The 20,747-nt window shown below is 38.9% G+C and overlaps 1 protein-coding gene and 1 long non-coding RNA gene across 2 annotated transcripts; both read left to right on the forward strand.

The window, feature by feature from the left end:
- The first annotated feature begins 4 nt into the window (after positions 1 to 4).
- Positions 5 to 2,455, forward strand: LOC133714367 (uncharacterized). Its single transcript, XR_009848623.1, has 3 exons — positions 5 to 133; positions 1,636 to 1,700; positions 2,162 to 2,455. It is a non-coding gene; the product is annotated as an uncharacterized LOC133714367 (long non-coding RNA).
- A 16,856-nt stretch (positions 2,456 to 19,311) lies between these two features.
- LOC133717728 (probable carboxylesterase 8) lies at positions 19,312 to 20,669 on the forward strand. The gene has a single exon (XM_062144446.1). It carries the CDS (start codon positions 19,433 to 19,435, stop codon positions 20,468 to 20,470), a length of 1,038 nt encoding a protein of 345 aa, XP_062000430.1. The 5' UTR covers positions 19,312 to 19,432; the 3' UTR covers positions 20,471 to 20,669.
- The last annotated feature ends 78 nt before the right edge of the window (positions 20,670 to 20,747 follow it).

Raw genomic sequence — 20,747 nt, forward strand, 5'->3', positions numbered from 1 at the left:
TTTTTTTTTTTCCTCTCGCACTCTGAAGATGAAAAGACGTCAAAGAGAGAAGAAGATCTGACCTGAGAAGACAAACTGACCTGGAGCTGACCTCAACCTGTGAATCTGCTGGAAATCATCACTTGTTAAAAAGGTATTTTTGATACTCATGTTCAATGTTGATTGCAATGGTTTTAGCTATTAATTTGATCAGGTTAGAACGTTTATGCAGCCATATTATTCTTCTTTTTGACATTGAAAGGGCGTTTTTATTTGATTTGCTCAAGGATTTCATGTACCTAGATTGCGTATTATGTGTTGGATTCTGCATAGTTGGTTTGATATTATACTTGACTTCTTTTGGGGCTTTTTCTTTTTTAGGCTGAAATTTATGTTTGGCTTTGTATTGGACTATTGAGCTTATAGAAAGGGTGATGTCCTTATTAGAAACTAATCAAGTTATCCTTATTTATACCAATGAGAATGACAAGGGTTAGTTTGCATCCAAAAATATGTTGTTGCTGTTGAAAACAATACAGATCTTGTTTTTGTGATCGGGTGGACACAAATGAGGTGGTCAACTGTTGGTGCATACACTCGCTAGCTTTAGAATTATGCCATTTAAATCCATATATATATATACCCCGGCTCAACACATTTGCATTCTTCCATTGATTGTAGATTGCTATATGAAGAAGTCCTAGTTAATTAAGTTGAAACTCGAGTTACATTGAAAGCCTCCCTTGAAGCAATCAATAGAATTGTATGCTTAATTTTAACCTAAACTATCAACTGCTCTTGAAGCTTTGCAACTTGAATTGGTGCTTGCTGATCATTCAGGAAGTTCTATTGTGAGTTGCCTTCTTCTTCTTTTTTCGTGTGACCATTTTTAGCTTCAGATCCTTGTTCACTGCTTATGTACTCTTCCTTCTGAATATATGGGACATGTATCAGAATCTAACCTTCAAATAAAATAAAAAGAAATTGTGAAAATTTGATGGCATTTGAATCAAAAATGGGAAAAAAAAATGATTTGCCAAGCATTGGCGGGAAAGTGGAACATTTTGTGATCCTTTCTAGGTGTTTTAATCAAAATGAATAAGATTAATGTCTCTGTAATACTTGTACTGAAAAAATATCAAATGGTTGGAATGTTGAATTTTTTTTTTTTTTTCAAGTGGTTAGAATCTTGATACGGACAAAAAGAAAAAGAGAAAAACAAGGGTCTTGTTTGCTTCAATTGAAAGTGATCCTTTCATCATTAGTTAAAGGCTCTGCTCTTGGTAGCTAGTTCTATTGCAAATCATACCAGCTGTTATTTGTTACAATCAAAACTGGTGTAATTTGATAATGGCAAATGTGCCATCTTTTTTATTAGTTTTGACAAGAGTGGCATACTATGGTTTTTATCCAAATCTGCTACACTGTTTGGATTTGCTGCTATTTGCTAGCTTTTGCCGTAATAAGGTATCTAGCTAAGTGATTTCTTTTTCATTTATTTACACCCTACTTGTCTTCTCTTTCAAATTTCTGCATTGTCTTTTTTTTATTATTCTTAATTTCTGCATTGTCTTTTCTCCAGCTGATCTAACAAGCTAGGTGCTCTTCTTCCATAAATTGTAATTTTAGCTAACTCTGGAGAGCTTTACTTTGCAGGAGAACCATCAGTTTCTTTTGTCTTTGGGGAGCTATAACCCTTGGTCTTTGGAACTTAATTTGAGGTACACTTTGCTTCAGTTCATGAATTTTAACAAATGATAGTGAGGATGTCCTCCACCATGTATTGCATCTTTTAGCTGTAATTTTACTTCATTTGGTTTGTGTGCGGCTCCCTATTTATTTTCCATGTGACTGGTTATGATTTTGATGACTTTGTATGGAAATCTGCTTTATGTAATCTTGAATAGACTTTCTTTCATAATTGGAGACTAGCTATAATCAAACTGCTCTTTAGTAGTGTTACTGATGCAAATATATATGTATTCTAACTAACATTTAATTAAGCTAGCTATGATAAGATTATAACCTTATAGGTAGGGGACTTGCTAGATTGAATCACTCCATTGAGGATTATTGGATGCTGGACTTGCTCTCATAATCTAATCTACATCTTATTTAATTGCCAAGTTGAAATTATGCTAATTTTTTACGAACTAATTAAGTTGCCTTGATGGTGTTGCAGATAGAAAAACTCAATGGAGTTGGAAATTGGAAGAAGGACAAGGCGTGCGGATGTTTTTATCTTGCAATAACTTTGTGCTAGTTGCTCTCAAGTTCCTTCCACACAAGTGGCCTATAGAAGCAAATATATGTGCATAGCTTGTTAGGAGCCACAAAAGAAAATAATGTATTGTTGTTTTCTCTCTGTGCCAACTTCAGACACTGATCCACACCTTATGAATTATGAGTAAAAATGTGTATATCACATGCTTGTCAATGAAAATTTGTGGAATGTTTCTTATGATTTTTACAGTAATACTACCTAACTTGTAAGAAACCTTCTCTCCACTCTGGTCATAACCTTCGCTATCATCACCTATAACATGTCTTGTAAATTGTCTAGGAAGTGGTAATATGCCATCCACTTTGTCATAAGCACTAAAGGGCCACAAACTCCCCAAAATCTTGTTATGAACCAAAATGCAATTGGCCAATCTCAGAAGCCATCCATATAGGTTATTGTTTTTGTAGGATATAGATGCAGCGTAATATAAGTTAGAATCTATTAAAATCCAAACAAATCTTGCTACTATAATACAATAGAATCTGTTTAAATCCATATAGAATTAAAACAATCCATGGATTCTGAAGAATCCACGGATTGTTAAAAGTCAGACAGAATCATTTAAAATCTAGATTGAATACACCCCCCTAAATCAATACACGAGCACTATGTGTTTCCGTAACCTTCCACACCACACCCACTTCTGCAAGCCCCAAGAGCATAGTTGTGGCTTGGGTCCACATGCGTGGCATGAAGGTTCGATATGTAACCTTTTGTCTTTCCGAATGTGGTTTGCATGTGTATTTCTCTTTTGGGGTTGACATGTGCTTACGTCTTGTGATTTTTCGGGTATCAACATTAGCCCCCTTAATTATGTGGGTCATGCAATGACAATGAAAGGAGCTACATAATTAAAAGAGAGAATTGAAAGCATGAAGATCAAATTCAAAACATTAAGTGTAATGGATTATGCTGAACGATGTAAATAGAAAAATAAACATTAAGTTGTATAAGAGACAGTTAAAATGATACATTTTGAAAAACATATAGTAAGTGAGCAGGCGCATAAGTGAGTAAAACGAATTGAATAAGTGTAGGCCTCGTGAAAATATATCATGAAAACTTTGAGTAGAAGTGAGACATGTGGAACTTGTAAAGAGTAAAGAATATACTGAATAGATAAATTAAAAAATAGAATAGTAATAAAGCATGTGCTTTCGGTTTAAAAAGTATGAAAAGTTAGCGAAAAACATAATTTTTTTTTTTTTTTAAAGACGGATAAGTTAGTGCATAGAAAATGAAAAATAATTTTTGAATAAAGCAAACTACGTAATTCTATATATGTGTTGAAAGGGTATGACATTGGAATTGAAACAAGACCATAGTTGAAAACTTGAAAATAATATAGCACAAGTTAAAAGGAAGATTGTTATTGTGGCTTAAGGAATTGAAAACGAAGAAATAAAAGGATGGTATGCAAGGTTTGACCATGACATGAATGTTAAGGAAAGCAAATATAAATTTTGAAAAACAATTTTCTTTACTTGAGTACATTTTTGCTTGGATTAATGGATATTCAATGGTTGCATGTGGTGTATAAAGATTTCTTGCATTTGCCTGATCGGTTTGCTTGATTTTGGCTTAATGACTAATACGCATATTGCAATAATTTTTGTTGCTTAACTTTAAGTAGATTTAGCTTGTGGCAACTTTGCATAGGCATGTATTAGGAACGTGTTTTGATTGCTTCGGCTTGTGGTTGCCTTTTGTATTTGAATGACCATGAAAGAGCGCGTGTGCATTGAAAGGTATTTGCTTTGGAGGTGGGCTTGGCATGGCTCTATCATGGCTTTTAGAATGGATGCATGACCTTAGAAAGAGGAGCTTGGCAAGATTGCTTTTGAGTTTTTTTATTCATATGCTTGTTGTTTACATGCTTGGAGTAATCCTCTTAGTCATGGATCCGCTTGGCATGGGATTGAGCTTGGCATGGTCATAAGCTTGGAGTATGCATAAGCTTGTCACATATAGACAGGAGCTTGGTATATGAATTTATATGACATTTCCGTCTTAAGCGTATGTAGGAGTTAGGAAAGAGCATGTGGCTTGATCTATTGACCTGGTGCTTACACAAGTTTGGTATTGCAATAGCAATTTGATGTAAGTAAGTTTATTGGAGTATCTTATAGTGTAGTATGAGATTAGCAGTGACTTATAGCATTCTTGCAGTAATGTATGGCTTTACAGCAGTGTGAACTGCAGGTTGAAATTAATTGATAACAACTTCAAACCTTGCAATATATAAATTGTAATAATTGTGAACATCGCAGTGACTAAAACCAAACTTCATAATCAACCTCATAGTGTTATCACATACAACTAATAATTTTTTTTTCCTGCATAAATACATAGCTTTGTAGCAATGGCTAAGTAGCGACATCTTGTGTCTGAGCATGAGAAATGTGTATTGCTTTCTTACTAATATCTTGAAATTGTAGCTCTCCCTGCAGTGATTTGCTGCTATCTACACAGTAATATGTGGATTTACAGCAATGGAAATGTAGCAGCATCTTGTATATATGAAAAATGAGCATGAGAAAAGAATTGGTGCTTGACAAGATTTTTGATATTGTAATTTGGAAAATTGTTGATTAGGAGAGCAAGAGATGATAAGGAGGTTCATAGTACTAATGGATATGATTATGAGCTAAAAGGCATGGTGAGGATCATTAAGGCTCAAAGGACACAAGACTTATGTTTGACATTTGAAGTTTAAGAAAATGAGTTATAGCATGTTGGCTCTTATTTTGATTGAAAACACTTCACTAGTGTTAGTGTTAGGAAAATTATAACTGCTACAGTGGTGAAGTAAGACTAGTGTTGGGATTGATTGAAGATATTGTAGGAATTGACTAAGATTGATGTCTTGTTCAGTATGACAGGACCTGACCCAGATTTCACCCTGAAATCCGAGGTGGCCCTGCGGGGCCCACCTTAGAAGAAATTCTTCCAAAAATTTGGCAGAACTTCCCCTAAAATGGACTACCCAAAACCTGTAGAAAGGAAATTTACACTTCTAAGTCATTCATCCTTATTCTCCTGGAGCCACCCTGCTCCCCAAATCACAACATCGTCCAATTCACATAACACAAAACACAACTTGAATAACATTAATCCTATAGGTAATCAGAGCAATTCTAATAGAAAGGTAAATAAGGAAAACCTAATTCAAAGGCAAACGCGGAAGCCATACAGTTGACTATGCCTCAACTCCATGTACGCCCGACCTCAACTAATTTTGCCTGCAAACTGGGCATGAGAAACCGAAGGGCCCAGGGGAAAGTAGACGAAAAACGTTAGCGTGAGTGGACAAAAATAAACAATTTTAAAGGAAAAGAATTTCATACTTTCCCACATTTATTTCATTAAAAACCGATGCATGCAACAATTAGAAAACACAATTAGCTTTAAATCCGAGGATTTCAAACGATAAACCGACTAGCCTCGCTAGTCACAACATTCGAAAAGATATATCGTAAAACTGAAGTCTCATTTCTCAAGAAGATAAGACTAGCCCCGTTGGCTATAGTGAAAATTGGACTAGCCCCGCTAGTCAATCAGCGATAAGAAAAGATTGAAACTCCGATACTCAGGAAATAAGACCAACCCCGCTGGTTAAACGGGAAATCGGACTAGCCCCGCTAGTCAAGAATATAATGAGTAGGGGAAGATGATAGCCATACGAGTGAGCCTCCCAGGCTAAAGTATTCCCATATACTCCCGTTATATACCCACACGTCACTATGTGTAGCGATTAGGATACTGGGCTTCAACAATACTGTCACAAAGACAGTAACCAGCGCCACAAAGGCAGACGGGCTTCGGTGATCCCATCACCTCGCCACAAAGGCGGAAGATCAATGCTAGCAATGATAATAGTCACCCAAAGTATGGCAAAAGAAATCCGAAAACCAAGTAAATCCATAAATACATAAGGCTTCCCCATCTCTCGCAAATGAATTTCTAACGACGTGTCCCACACGCCAAGATAATCTCAAGTTCAAATAAATAGGAAGAAATAAAAAAAAAACATGATATCCGTAAACCGAAACAAAACCAATTCCAAAATCATCATCAAGGCATTCCCAATGCCAAAACCGAAGTCGATATATAAATGAGGAAAAACAACTCCATCGAAATCCCGTTTCGAAAACTCTTTCAAAAAAATCTCAAATCGAAATAGAATATAATTAAAAGTATAATTCCGGAAATCACCTCGGAAATAAAAATAATTCATCACTTAAAATTATAAATCATAAGCAACTTCGGAAACGAATCATTATCGAAAGTAATTATGCGAGATAAAGCGAAAACAATCTCCGAGATTAAATCACATGCTCGAAATGTCAATTGATAAATAAATAGAGCATATTCAAGGAAATAAATAAATGCATGCATCATTTACTTAAAAATAAAAGTGCACTCACAGTACTATTCCGACGATCACGAATACGAGTTCCTTCATCGAGCAATAGCTCGGTACTTCACCCTGTACACAATTATATTCCGTGAATAACTATTCTAATTAAATACGATTCTCAAAATCGAATCCTCATATAACATCTCTCTAATTCTCCTCGGATTCAACCCAAATTATACCACTAATACCAATTCGTTAATTTAAAGGTTCCAAGGCAGAACCGAGAGATATCTGACGGTCGGACTCTCGTAATTCGATAATCGAAACCCTAAACTTCACAAATTCATAATTAATTCCAAGTTTCTCCAAAAATCACCAAACTTCACATACAAGCTCTACAACATTTATAGAATTTAATGGGCTAAAAACTGGAATTAAAACACTGCCCTTCACACCTCCACGCGCCACCCACAGTGGCGGCGCGTGGGGCTCACGCGCCGGCGGCCACCACCTCCGATGGCCACCAAAAATTAACAGTAGCTGCAAAACAACAAACCCCACAAATTTCTAAACTGCAACAAGTCCCAATTTTACCTTTAAGAGCTCGGATTAAGCTGATGAAGCAAACCCAGAAATCAAGCTTCGGACCCTAGGGTGTTCTTCGTCGATTCGGCCTCCACGATGCAAATCGGAGCAAGAGGCCTTAGGGGAAACGTTCGCTGGCTCGAGGCGCTCCCTTCGATCCAAATTTGGTGGTCGGAGACGGCTGGAAACGGTGGAATCGCCGGAAAAACCGAAATCGCACCCGGGGGAGATTTTGCTTCGAATCGAGGTTTTCCGGCCAAATCGTCGAAAGCCCAGGGTACCAGCGTGTAGAGAAGGGAGAGGCGGTCCTAGAATGACCGGTGGAACGCCGTCAGGTGGCCGGAATCGGAAGTTACGCCGGAAATTCGAAAACCCCGAAACCGGAGGAGGAGAGATCGGGGGAGAGGAGAGAGAGAGAGAGCCCGGTAAGTTTCCAAAATTGGAAACTTAGCACAGTGATTTTCCTTTTTATAGAAACTTACCATGAACAGTAACCTTTCCTTTTTCGCTTATAACTTTCCCATACGAGCTCCGATTTTTACGAACCACATATGCACGCGCTCGGTTTAACGTCCCCTACAACTTTCACGAAGGAAGTTTTCTCAAATTTTGACCCGATCAAAAAGTCAACTTTTAGGGCCACTAAAGTTACCGAAAAAGAGTAAAAGTAAATCAAATTGTCGTTTACTGTCCAAATGACTAGTAAACCGGTGAATTAAGATACGGGATGTTACACAGTACTTCTATGAAAGTAAGGTTGTTATGATGACACTAAGAATGATTCTCATACTAGCTACAGAGAAGGGAGAAATATATATGACTCTTATCTTTGTTTACACTGGAATGATTTGCATGATGTATGAGTGTATTGCATCTTTTTTATAAGCATGTTTACTTGGTATGAAACAAGGTAATGAGCCATAACATGAGTTACATGAGATTAGCAAATCAGCATGTAGCTAATCATGAAGTTACTGCAGTGACATAACTCAAGCTTGAACTAAGTTCTCATGACTTAGACATAAACTAAGCTTGTTATTGATTTAACAACTTAGCTTTCCAAGACAATCATACCGTCTTGGCATAGACACTAGCATAAGAAAAGAGACAATCAAGCATGGAATATTTATCCTTTTTTTTCAAAATTTCATCTGCATATATAAATCAGTTTCTCAAGCCTGTTGGATGCCAAATATTTAAATTGAATGACCAACTACTGTAGTGCTTTCTGTTCACAGTAAAAATTTATCTTGGAGAATCATCAAGTGTACAAACTTCATTTATGGACTAAAGCATGGAGTATAACATAACAACAAGAGGAGCTAATTTTTTTTTTCTTTCTAATTATTGTGAACATTAACCCAAGCTTGTCTGCATCAATGAAAGATCAAAAACTGCAGTGCTATGTCACTGCAGCAAATGTTTCATCATTGCATAGGTTATGAGAATGAATATTAAGATATAACAAAAAGTTGGACTGGATGGTGATATGTTAGTAGAAGATTTGCCTGAGGCAGTAAGAATGGAACCAAGGCTTTTGACTGGAAAAAATGTGTAATAAGGACTTTTTTATTGGAGAAATTTTGGAACAAAGGCTTTTGCTTGACCTTTTTGATGTGGTAGAACAAATATTTTTGTTTGGGGAGTGGAGAGTTTTGGTCACGGTTGCAAATGAGTCTTTGCTCATGGCTAGTAAAGGTGTCACTGAAGCTTGTTGTTGTGGTGTTTAATGAATGGTAGGGAGCTTGAACAATAATTTTCAATGTTTAGTTTGAAGAGATGTTATGCTTGAACTAAGGTAGTAATGAGTTTTTGACTGCAGGTTGTAACAGGAGTTGCCTGAAAGTAAGTCAATAAAAACAACTTCAATTATAGCATTTAGATAATGAGTCTGATGTGGGATGTGCTTGGCATAACCTTGATTTAGTGGAAGGCTTATTTTTCTTGAAAAGTAAAGTGACATGGTGGTTTGACTTTGGCTTGTTGTCTTGTTACAGATGAAGTTTTGGTTATTACAGTGGAAACTTTGGCTCTGACTACAAGAGCTTTGGCCTGAGAAATGCTTGCAATAAGGGTTGTAACTCTTTTTTTACTTAGCTAAGGAGCCAATGGTATCAATAAATGCTTGGTTTGAAGGAGGCTTGCAATAAAGGTCTTAGCTGCATGTGAGGTTTGGTTACCACAATAGAAGTTTTGGCGACACCAGTTTTTGGTTGACAAGGCTTGCAACACAATAGTTTAGTTTTATATCAACTCCATTGGCTAAGAGCAGTAGATGCATTGGCTTGAGAAAGGTTTGCAATAAGAATTTTGGTTTGAATTCAAACATATTTGGTGGTGAAAATTGAATATCTATATTTGGTTACTGCAATGAAAACTTGAATTATGCAGTAAAGTTGGTTTAAGAAAGGCTTGGAGTAGTGAACTTGATTTGATTCAAGCTATTTTACTTTGAACTTGAATAATTTAGTAGCTGCAAGTGATCAGGTTTTGGTTACTACAGTGAGAGCTTTGACTCTGTTTTGGTTTGAGTTTTGACATCAAGCTTATTTAGGTACAAAATGAGGTTTTGGTTGCTGCAATGGAAGTTTTGGCTTTGGCATAATTTTCTTTTGTTTGAGGAGGCCTGTAATAAGGATTTATAAATACTGCAGTGACTATGGCATAATTTTGGTAATGGCACTAAATAATTTTTCTATAGCAGAGGGTGCTTTATCTCAAGAAGGCTTGAATATACTAACCATAAATGGATGAAATGTTCATCCTTATATGAGTATATATTGTGATTACTGAGAGTTGAAGTTTCATCCCTTAGCCCCCTAAGTTTATTGGCATGGAGTAAGTTGATTATGCCTGAATATTGGTTGTATTGTACATCACTCTTCTATATGCATAAGCAAAGCCCTTCTGTCAATTTCATTGAATTTGCATGCATCATTAGACTGTTACAGAAATGATCAACTACTGCAGTGAAAACTTTACCTTTGGGGGCGATTGTTTTGGTTTCAGAAAGGTTTTCACTGATATTCTTGGTTTGACATAAGGCTTGTTTGGCTGGAAAACCAAATATTGTAATCACTATATATTTGGTTACTACAGTGGAAAACTTTGGCTAGATTTTGGTAATAGTAGTAAAGAATTTGGTTATGGCTGTGAATGCTATCAAGTAAGGTTTCTACAAGGTGATCACATTGTTGAATTAGGATAAAAGTTGAAATTGCATTTGTCAGCCTCCAAGTGTTTGCATGATTTGAGGTATGGATCTCAGTATACTTAAATATTTTTAACATTGTACAATGTTTCACAAGAATCTGCAATCCCAAATCAAGCTTGTTTGCATGGCTTGAGTTACTGTTATGAAGTGTAGCTGTAGGACGTTTTATCACAGCAATACAAATGCTTATCTTCTTAGATTCATCGAGCACAAACATTTTTGCAAGAGAAACAATATTTGCTTGTATGCATTGAGTATAATAGACTAACTAACAAGAGGATTCTCTTGTTAATTGGACATCACTTGAGTGTTAAGCTTGTCTGTATGCTTCATTTTTTTAAGGACAATCTATAGCAGTGCAATGCTACTGCAGTAACAATACAAGGTTTAAGATTCATCAAGTATATGTCATAATGGCAGAGGTTAATTTCATCTAGATTTAGGTACTAGTTTTTATTGTAGTTGAGGATTTGGCTAATGGAGTAAAAAATTTAGCTAGGCACTACAAGTTTCATATATGAGAAAAGCTTGCAGAAAAGATTTCTGGTATGAAAGACTTTTGACTATATATTGCAGTGAAAATTTTGATTATTGCTGTGAAGACTCATGCTTTGGCAGGGAAAGCTACAACTTGGAAAAAACTTGCAACAAGAATTATCAACAGAAAGGCTTTATTTGGTTTTGGCATCAAGTATGTCATTGCCTCTGAGGTTTTGGTACAGAAAGTTAAGACTATGATGAAGAAAGAAGGAATTTAAGATGGTGGCCTTGGAGTTGAGGAATCATCAACAAAAGATACACAGCAGTTGTGAATCATGTTAAAAGAGGTAGCCCCCCGTTACTTGAATCCAATAATAGTTTTTAGTAACAATAGTTTTTAGTGACAAGAGCATGCTTAAATTGAAAGACTGCATGATAAACCAATTTTCTGAATCACAACCTAGTCCCCAGTGCAGTAGCCAAAATATGAGGGTCCTTTTTGAATTAAACATTGACTAGGCCAAAATCAACCCAATAATCCGATTATTGGGAGGACTTTGTGCGTGATTCAGCTAATGAATAGGGCTTGACAGCATGAAGCATGGTGTGGGAGCTAGAAACACATTGCGATGAGAGAATTTGGGGGTTTTTTGGATTTGGGTTTCTGAAAGATGGGTTTGAAGGAGGTTTTTGGGAAAATAGCTGAAAGCTAGACTTATGCTTGAAGGCTTGACATCTTGATTTGCTATAGGTGTTTCTAAGTTTTATGGGTAAAGCATTTCTTCTTCAATCCACACATAATTCATGCCTTAAATCCAGGGAAAGAGAAGCTTACTTGAGAAGTGAAGTTTTGGGAGGAAGAGACAATCGCTGCAGCAGAGCAGCTGCAGTGACACAAATCCTGGAACGAGGTGGACGAGGAAGCTTGGGAACTGTGGGCTCATTGTTTAAGAAAGAGGAGGATATCTCTTAACTGGTCACAAGATTTCCCCTTTCAATGACTAATAGAAGGAATCAATCGTACTAAGGGATTTTGGCTAACTCTCTATGTACTAAATTGATGCGGGGAAAATATGAGATATAAGATTGCTGCAGGGGAAGGAGGTAAGACGGGAAGAAGAAGAAGAAAAGGGAAGTTGGGCTTTTCTGACATGGACTTTGGGTTTTAAAGGAGAGGCTGACCCAATTCTCATGTTCACCATTTCGTTCTTGATTTAAGTCATTGGGCTTGGATTTCGGGCCCAAGACCGAATCACTAACGACACTAAATCAATACATGAGCACTATGTGTTTCCGTAACCTTCCACACCACACCCACTTCTGCAAGCTTCAAGAGCGTAGTTTGTGGCTTGGGTCCACATGCGTGGCATGAAGGTTCGATATGTAACCTTTTGTCTTTCCGAATGTGGTTCGCATGTGTATTTCCCTTTTGGGGTTGACATGTGCGTATGACATGTCTTGTGATTTTTCGGGTATCAACAGCATCATAATCAAAGAAATGAAATTAAAGTAAGAACTTTAGAGGAGAGAAAGAATAAGAAGCGCAATGAATCGAAGCTTGCAACAGCAATATACTGTAAATTTGGGCAAAGATGGAGAAGGACAGGACTTACAGTGAGTTTGATTCGCTGAAGAAAGATAGAAACTTTCAGCTCAATTTGCTGCTGAGTTTGAGAGAGAGAGAGGCGGTGACAGAGAAAAAATTTTCTGGTTAGCTTTGAAGATGTGGGAGACACAAAGAGAGATCTCTCGAGCGAGGGGAAGATATGTTTTTGACGGCAAAGGAGGCTGGGAAGAGAGAATGGATACAGGCTCAACATAATGGTTAGAAAATGATGAGGACAGAATAGGTAATTTGATCAATTTCATTAAAGATGCACTGTTCACTTCGTGTTTTCCACAGAAGCAGCTCCAAAAGCTTGCACTTGGTTGCTTCTCATTATCAGTTTCCGGGAGAAGCCATTTGGACCAAAAGCAACTTCTAGAGAATTTACCAAACACCATACCGTAAGCTCAAAAGCAGAAGCAGCCCCAAAAGCAGCTCCAAAATCAATCCCAAACTGGGCCGTAGATAACCCTACTTTCACCTATATTGCATGTCCCAGGCAGCTAAGCAAGTAAATTTAGAAATTTCTGTAATAAAGAAAAGATTCGAAGTTGGGAATATACTCTTTTCTGGAAAAAAAAAAAAAAAAAAAAAAAAAAAAAGGTGAATACTCTTTGCCTGTAGCTAGCTACAACTCTACAAGCCTTCGCTGTTGTCCAAAAAAAAAAACCTACAAAGCCAGCCAATTCCTGAGCAGTTAATGATTCCAATCCAGATCGAGCCAGCCAAAATTGATAAATAACCGAGATTAGGAGAGCCCCAATGCACCATAACATTGAAGATTTTTCATGTCACCCTATACTTGTCTTGATTTGGAATTCCCAGCATATCACAAATACTTTTGCAATCGATGAAGATTCAAAACTACACAATTTCGAGCTATTGTTCGTCACTCTCATTTATGACTTATCACTTTGTTCACTCAAAAATCGTTTCGGCCACATTTCACTTGACTGAGGGCTTCTTGGTTTACACCAGTGTTCTAAAAAACGACCGCCTAGGCGCTGGGCAGCAGCAGACCGAGGCGAGTAAGGGCTGATCGGTGGACTTAGGCGGGGAGGAATTAGGCGGCCGCCTAGGTGGCCTGGGCGTCCGTCTGGGCGGTCTTGCCGATTAGGCGGCTTTCTTTTTGTGAGACATAAATTCCAAAACAACCATATTTGATCCCCAAACCATTCAATCCCCAAAACTGCAAATAGACCGTATTCGCCCTCCCCACCGCGCCTCTGCTTCACGTCTCCACTGGAGCTCCCCCCGAGCCACCGCAGCTTCCCCCCAAATCAAGATCTTGAAATCTGAGAAGTGAGAATTGAAACCTTGTTTTTGTAGAGTTATTCACGAGGTGATTGAACAATGAAAAAGAAGAAAAATTGATGATGAAAAATATGAGAGACGGTGGAGGGTGGTGGACTGGTGGCTATTGATTTTGCGCAAGAGAGGAAGAAAATTTCGAGAGAGAGAGAGAGAGAGAAAGAGAGAATGGTGGGGCTGCTATTTGTCGAGAGAGAGAAGATAGATGGGCAAGTGGATGTATAATTAAGAAGCATAATTGAATATGTTAGGAGGCGTGTCTTCCACTCTTCCATGTTTCCTATATTAATTATATAAATATTCAATCAAAGAAGAAAGAAGATAGAGGGAGAGGGGAGGAGAGCAAGAGAAACAGAGATGACTTTTTTTTTTTTTTGTCTTTCACGGTTCTCTTTTTGACGTCCACTTCCCTATGTCCCCCTTTTAATTCATTGGTTATTATGTTGTGGGCACTGGAATCTTGAAATAAAATATAGTTTTATAGAATATCTTATTATTATTTTTATAAGTCATAATAAGTCTTCATATATTCATTTAAAAGTTTTATATATATACTCTTATATATATTTTTATATGATATAAAAATAAATAAAACTATAAAACCGCCTGGGCGCTCCTCCCCAGCTCACCGCCCGACTAGCGCCTAGCGATTTTTCGAACCTTGGCTTACACATGTCCTTCTGGTTGAGTAACATGTGGGGGGCCATGTTAACTCACGGTAGGGAGGCTAAGCAAGGTTTTGTTATAAATTTTTAAGTTCGTGTTGTTCTCACTTCTAAATTCTAATCAGTTGATTGTGGGCCGAGCAATGATCAATCTTAGTTGCGGGGTTCTCTGCCTTGGATGCAAGGACTTTACACAAATCAGCCTTACTCATGTTATGTAACTCGATGAGTAAACGTGAAAGTGCATGTGATAATGATTTTGTATGATTTATTTATTTATTTTTATTTTTTTTGGGTTGAAACAAGGTCTAGTGCGGCTGCCCTCAAGCCTTGATTAATGAAACTGCTGAATACAAGAGGGGAACATAGAGCCTAAACCCCTGATTGCAATAAGCATCTAGAGAACATCCCGAAATGATATCAAGAGCCTCTATAAAATACATGTATTCTAACAAGCACTAATTAGCAAAGAGTGCTATACTGGCTACTCCATTTGCTTTGACAGAGCGGTGACATACCGGAAAGAAAACTCGATTAATTACAAAAAAACATAATTACCGAAATCACAGATTTCCTACTATGCTGGCGCCGGAAAATAAATCCGACGTCACTCATTTTCATCCTACCACTAGAAGGCAGCGACCATTTAACAATGGATCGTCACCTCGCTAGACTAGACAAGGCACTTAGAGTGCACACACAAGCATTTAGCCTGACTGGCCCTAGAAAATACACTTAGAGACTAATCACACCCCAAAGGCGAGACAATACTAACCAAGTAAAGCAAATAAAACTAAAAACAAAAATTAAAAAAACCAGCCCATTGTGACAAAATTGGACGCAGAGTAAAACCCCAGGCCTACCACTGACTAAGGCTAATAGGGCCCAAACCTTGATCTCGGCCCAAGACGACTTTGGCACAGTCAGCTCAGCCACCACTACCATCGCATCAACCAGCCCGTCGTGTCGCCGCCTCATCCAAGCCCTGACCGCAATCGAAACTCCATCTCCGGCAGAGATCCAGTATACCGCGTCCTCCACCACCACAACCCCAATACTCGAGAGACAAATACGAGGAGCAAACCCAGCACACCTCTCACCGACGCTGTCTACTGCAAAATCTGAATCAGATCGGATCCATCCACCATATCGAACGCTAATGTCGGCCACACCACTAGTCACCTCCTTCAGGCACAAACCTTCTGTGTCGCCGCCACCTTCAACTGAAACCCAGGCTAAAGCAAACTTCTCAGCATCAATCTCCGAACACCAGGACAACCACCTACATCAACATCCCGTCCAGCCGCACTCGACACACACCGGTTAGGCCAGAAGCCTGTGCCCACGTCGTTGCGCAACCGGACAAGAAACTATAAAATCAGCGACAAAGTTTCCTAGAGTTTTGGTACGTGGAGCGCGTTAGATTTCCCTTATGAATGAACAAATTCTGAGATATAAAGTGCATGACTGTAAATGTAAAGTGCCAGAAAATTACAAGCAAGAATATAAATTGCATGCAGGAATGTAAGAATAGTAATATAAATTGCAAAGATATAAAGAACATGAAATGTAATATAGATGAATACCAATAAAGTAAGTGATAAGATAAGGTAGGTAAAGACATGTAACTGTGTTGAAATTTTGATAAAGTATTGAGATAAAATGTGTAACCGTGTTGAGTGTTTGGTCGATGACATCTAACAAAGATGCCTACAATCATTTTTATAGTTGAATAAATAAAATATACCATCCCAGCTGTAACTGTCAAAACCGTTTAACTATAAGAATTCAAAGTTGTGAACCAAATAACAGTTACATACATTTGAATGGAGTAACAGCTAACTTGGGAATTAGAAATTCATAACCGTGCATGCAAGCTGATTATCCCAAATTTTGCTACTCGCGGCTTTTGAATGCCATGAATTTTTTTAACGCTCTCATTTGATGGCCTCAATGAACTTGATTAACAATTTATTGCAGTGCCCACTTCACTTGTTAAACTGGTCGCCTGCATCTAGTGACTTTTATGAACTTGATTAACAATTGATCACAGTGCCCACTTCAATTGTTAAACTGGCTGTGGTGTTGACAATTTTGCTGCCTATCTTTTAACCCTTGCATCTAGCGGCTTTAATGAACTTGATTAACAATTGACCGCAACCGGCCGCGGTGTTACAATTTTCAGCCTAAACAGCTTTGATCCGCGATGTACGTTGATTTTGCGGTCAATTTGGTTGACCGCAATGTTGACAATTCTGTAGCCTAATTAGCTATGAACTGTGGTGTTACCTGCTTCTACGACCCACATGATTTGTCGCTAGGCTTGGGCATTTTAGCCCGAAAACCCGGACCAGATCGGTTCGGACCACCAGGTCCAGGCCGGTCTTTGAGAGAAAAAATGAACAAAAAAAAAAAGCCCAGACCGTTTGAGTTTTAATGGTCCGGTCCCGGGCCCTAATATCCATAACCCCAAAGGCCCGAAGAAAAGCCCGATTGAATATATCTCTTTGACTTTCCACACTCCTACTAGTCTTTGTCTCAAGACTGAAGACTTTCAGTCAACATTTAACCCTCAGCTGCAACACTCAAATTGTTTGGCCTAATCATTAGTCAACATTCAAGTGGCCTACATTCAACAACTCTCAAGACCAAAAGAAAAAAATTAGCTAGTGAATCCTTTCTCAGTTTCTCACAAGCTCGACCCTCTCAGTTTCAAAGATGACCCTTCTTTCTCACTACCTTGAGTACCTGCTCCTTCCAAAGCCGATTCCTAGCAGCCAAATTGTGACTGCAGCTCTGAAGGAAATACATATTTTCTTTCAATTGGGAGGAACCCAGATTTCCTTCGAAGCTCGAAGCGATTGGGAAGAACCGAAGAGCCCAGATTCCCTTCGAAGCCCTCAATCCCCTTCGAAGAACAATGATTTCTAGATCTCGAACAAGTACAAAGAATCACAGATTTCGAACAAACCCAGATTTGTGTACATAGGATGTTCAATTTTTAGTTCATTTTGTGTAGATCTCATGTCCTTTTGCAATCCCGTTTGACGTAAAAGTTTGCAACGAGTAAGGAAAAAGAGATTCATCAAGTAATGTTGAAGAACCATTTGAATGTGGTGCTTATGTGCTATTAACCACTTGGTAGCATCACACTTTCAGGAAGCATAAAAACGATTTTATACATTTAAGAAGGCTGATGGGTTGTTGCAGCTTTTGAGGGCATTAGACAGAGACTGGCCAACTCTCTGTTTTTAATTCTCATTTTTATTTTCTGTTGCCCTTGATTTTATCTTATTGGCAAATCTTGGTTATGTTAATGAATTTTTCAATGTTGTTGTTGGGCCCGAAAAACCCATAGGACCGGCCCGTTTAATAACAGTCCGGGCCCTAGTGGTCTCTGAAAATGAAAAACTAAATTTGAGCCCGGCCCGAGATATTCGGGCTTGATCCCGGGCCCTGTAAAATTCATATCGGGCTCTGCCCGTGCCCAGGCCTATTTTCCGCAATGTAAACATTATTTACTACTGTCATTACTCCCCGCCGTGGTGGGTCACAGTGTTTACTTCATTTGTTAAGGCATAGCTATTACTTACAACTTCGCAGATAAGAGGACCACGATGTTTGACTAAGACCATTTCCAACAGAGAGGTCTTTTGCCAGATGGACAAGGCAACGGTAGGAAATGACAGAGCAACTCAACTCCAACAGATCTGTCAAATCCTACGTGGATTTGACATATCAAACCAATCTGTCAAATTTAACAATTCTCCCCAACTCTGTCAAATTTTTCTTTTCTCCCTCTTTCCTTTTTTTCTCATCTCTCTTTCTCTCTTGTCTTACTCAGAACAAATCCGCTCATGACCAACCTTCACGAATCATTCTCCGATTTTCATCTCTCTATTTCTCCCTACCATATCAGAAACAACTACGGCAAACATTCATGAATTTCTGGCAAATATTCGCAAAGTCCAATTTAGATCTAAGATTTGGGGTTGGTGATTTAATGGAGATAAGCAAATTCTAAGCAAAATCATGAACATCTTACACCCAAAAGCATATCAAAATGAATCCCAATAATTCGATCTCTTTCTACTTCTTCTTTTAATTGGGCTTTGCTTGTGTCCATCCTTATTGCAAAGTCAAGCTACGCTCTTTCCTGATCAAGACTCAAACTTTGATATTTCTTTCTCCGTTTTGATGTTTTTTGAAGATCTTGGTCTGAGCATAAAAAGGGAGAAATTTTGGTTTTGGGTTGGTTTGCTTTTTGTACGTTTGTGGTTATTCTCCTCCCCTAGAATCTTATATTGAATAGTTAGGGAGGGAGAGAAGAAAAAGAAGATAAAGAGAGTTTCTGCACCAGACAACTCCATCTGCTAAATTGGGTTGGATCATTTGACTCAAGGGTTGGAGGTGAAGTCCACAAAATGTTATTTGCCACATCATTTGTCAAATTCAAATTTGACTCAAAACTTTTGACATCTCTGTTTGGAGATGCTCTAAACTGTAGTGTCGGCTTCACAGACCAAGGCAATTCCCTTATTTATGAAACTCTGAGAGCTATGAGTGATGCATTATCTTCTTGTTAGCTCCGCCCACCTGTTTACCACGTCGGCCTTGCCAAAAGTTAGAATCAAACACACCCGTAATTGCACGCAATTAGAAATACAGATTAACAGACTTGTAATCAATCAATGCCTTATTTTATATTTTATTTTGTTGATACTGTAGTGCTGAGCTCCACTTTGAAAATTCACCGCAGCACATGCATACTTGTCAATGTTTTTAAGTTTTTTTTTTGGACGCAACTATTACTATATATATATATATAACTGACTAACGTTTCCTGTCATTGAGCATTTAGTGCAAACCTCATAAATTTCCCCGACCACCATCATCAACCCTCATTCTATTTAATCTTATCCACACAAACGCACTCTCACACCCAACAATGGCAGATCAACAATCCTCAATCGACCCCTACAAGTTCCTCAACATCGTTCCCAACCCAGATGGCTCACTCACCCGCCTCGCCCCACTCCCATTCGCACCCACAACCGAGTCAATCCCCGCCGATTCTGATCCCAACTCGTCCCAACTCGTCCTCTCCAAGGACATCCCTCTCGACCCAAAATCCAAAACCTCCCTCCGCCTCTTCAAACCCAACAATCTCCCCCCAAACCCAAACCCAAACCCAAACCATAACCTCCCTCTCCTCATCTACATCCACGGCGGCGGCTTCATCATCTGCAGCGCCGCCTCTCAGCCTTTCCACCACTGCTGCTCTCGCCTCGCCCTCTCCATCCCAGCCCTAGTCCTCTCCGTCGAGTACCGTCTCGCCCCCGAGCACCGCCTCCCCGCCGCCTACGACGACGCCGTTTCGGCCATCACCTGGCTCAAAAACCAGGCCTCCTCTGCCGACGGAGATTCGTGGCTGAAAAACTCCGTTGATTTCTCCAAGTGTTTCATCATGGGAACTAGCGCGGGATCCAATATCGCCTACCACGCGGGTCTACGCGCTTCCGATATGGACCTCTCCCCGATCAAAATCCGAGGGCTGATATTGCACCAGGCGTATATCGGCGGGGTCAACAGGACCGAATCCGAGATCAGGTTAGTCAACGACCGGGTGCTGCCGTTAGTTGCTAACGACTTGATGTGGGCCCTGAGCCTGCCGGAGGGGGCTGATCGCGACCACGAGTATTGTAATCCATCTATCAACGGCGGTGATGGAAGGATCGGACGGTTGCCGTGGTGTTTGGTTAGCGGGTACGGCGGCGACCCGCTGGTGGATAGGCAGAAGGAGCTCGCGGCATTGTTGGAGTCACGCGGGGTGCACGTGATGGCCCGGTTTGAGGAGGATGGTTTTCATGGTGCGGAATTTGACCCCAACAAGGCCGAGGCTTTCTATGAGATTGTTAAGGAATTTATCGGCTCTTGTTGTGCATACGTCGGCGATGATGTTGGCGTTGCAAAATCGACCGTATGACTAATGAGATTGTGTGGCGAATACGGGGTGGAATCGGGTTGGTCTGTTCGGTTTTTAGATTCTTCGTAAAGCTGAAGCTTAATTTAAACTAGATATAAAGCGCGGGATTTCTTATTGTTAACCATATTGTATGCAAGGTTTATTGGTAAAATGTAATAGATTACAATATAAATTTGAAAACGAACAATTATAAATTCTAGGTTAAGCAAACGATGACCGATTTGTAAACAGATAAAATAACAAAAATAAAAATCTAGTTATAAATGTTCAAATGCTG

This window comes from Rosa rugosa, chromosome 6, assembly GCF_958449725.1.
Source record: "Rosa rugosa chromosome 6, drRosRugo1.1, whole genome shotgun sequence".
NCBI classification, from domain to species: Eukaryota; Viridiplantae; Streptophyta; class Magnoliopsida; order Rosales; family Rosaceae; genus Rosa; species Rosa rugosa.

Coding starts and splice junctions, on each gene's coding strand:
- LOC133717728 (XM_062144446.1), top strand. CDS start 19,433: ATGGCAGATCAACAATCCTCAATCGACCCCTACAAGTTCCTCAACATC.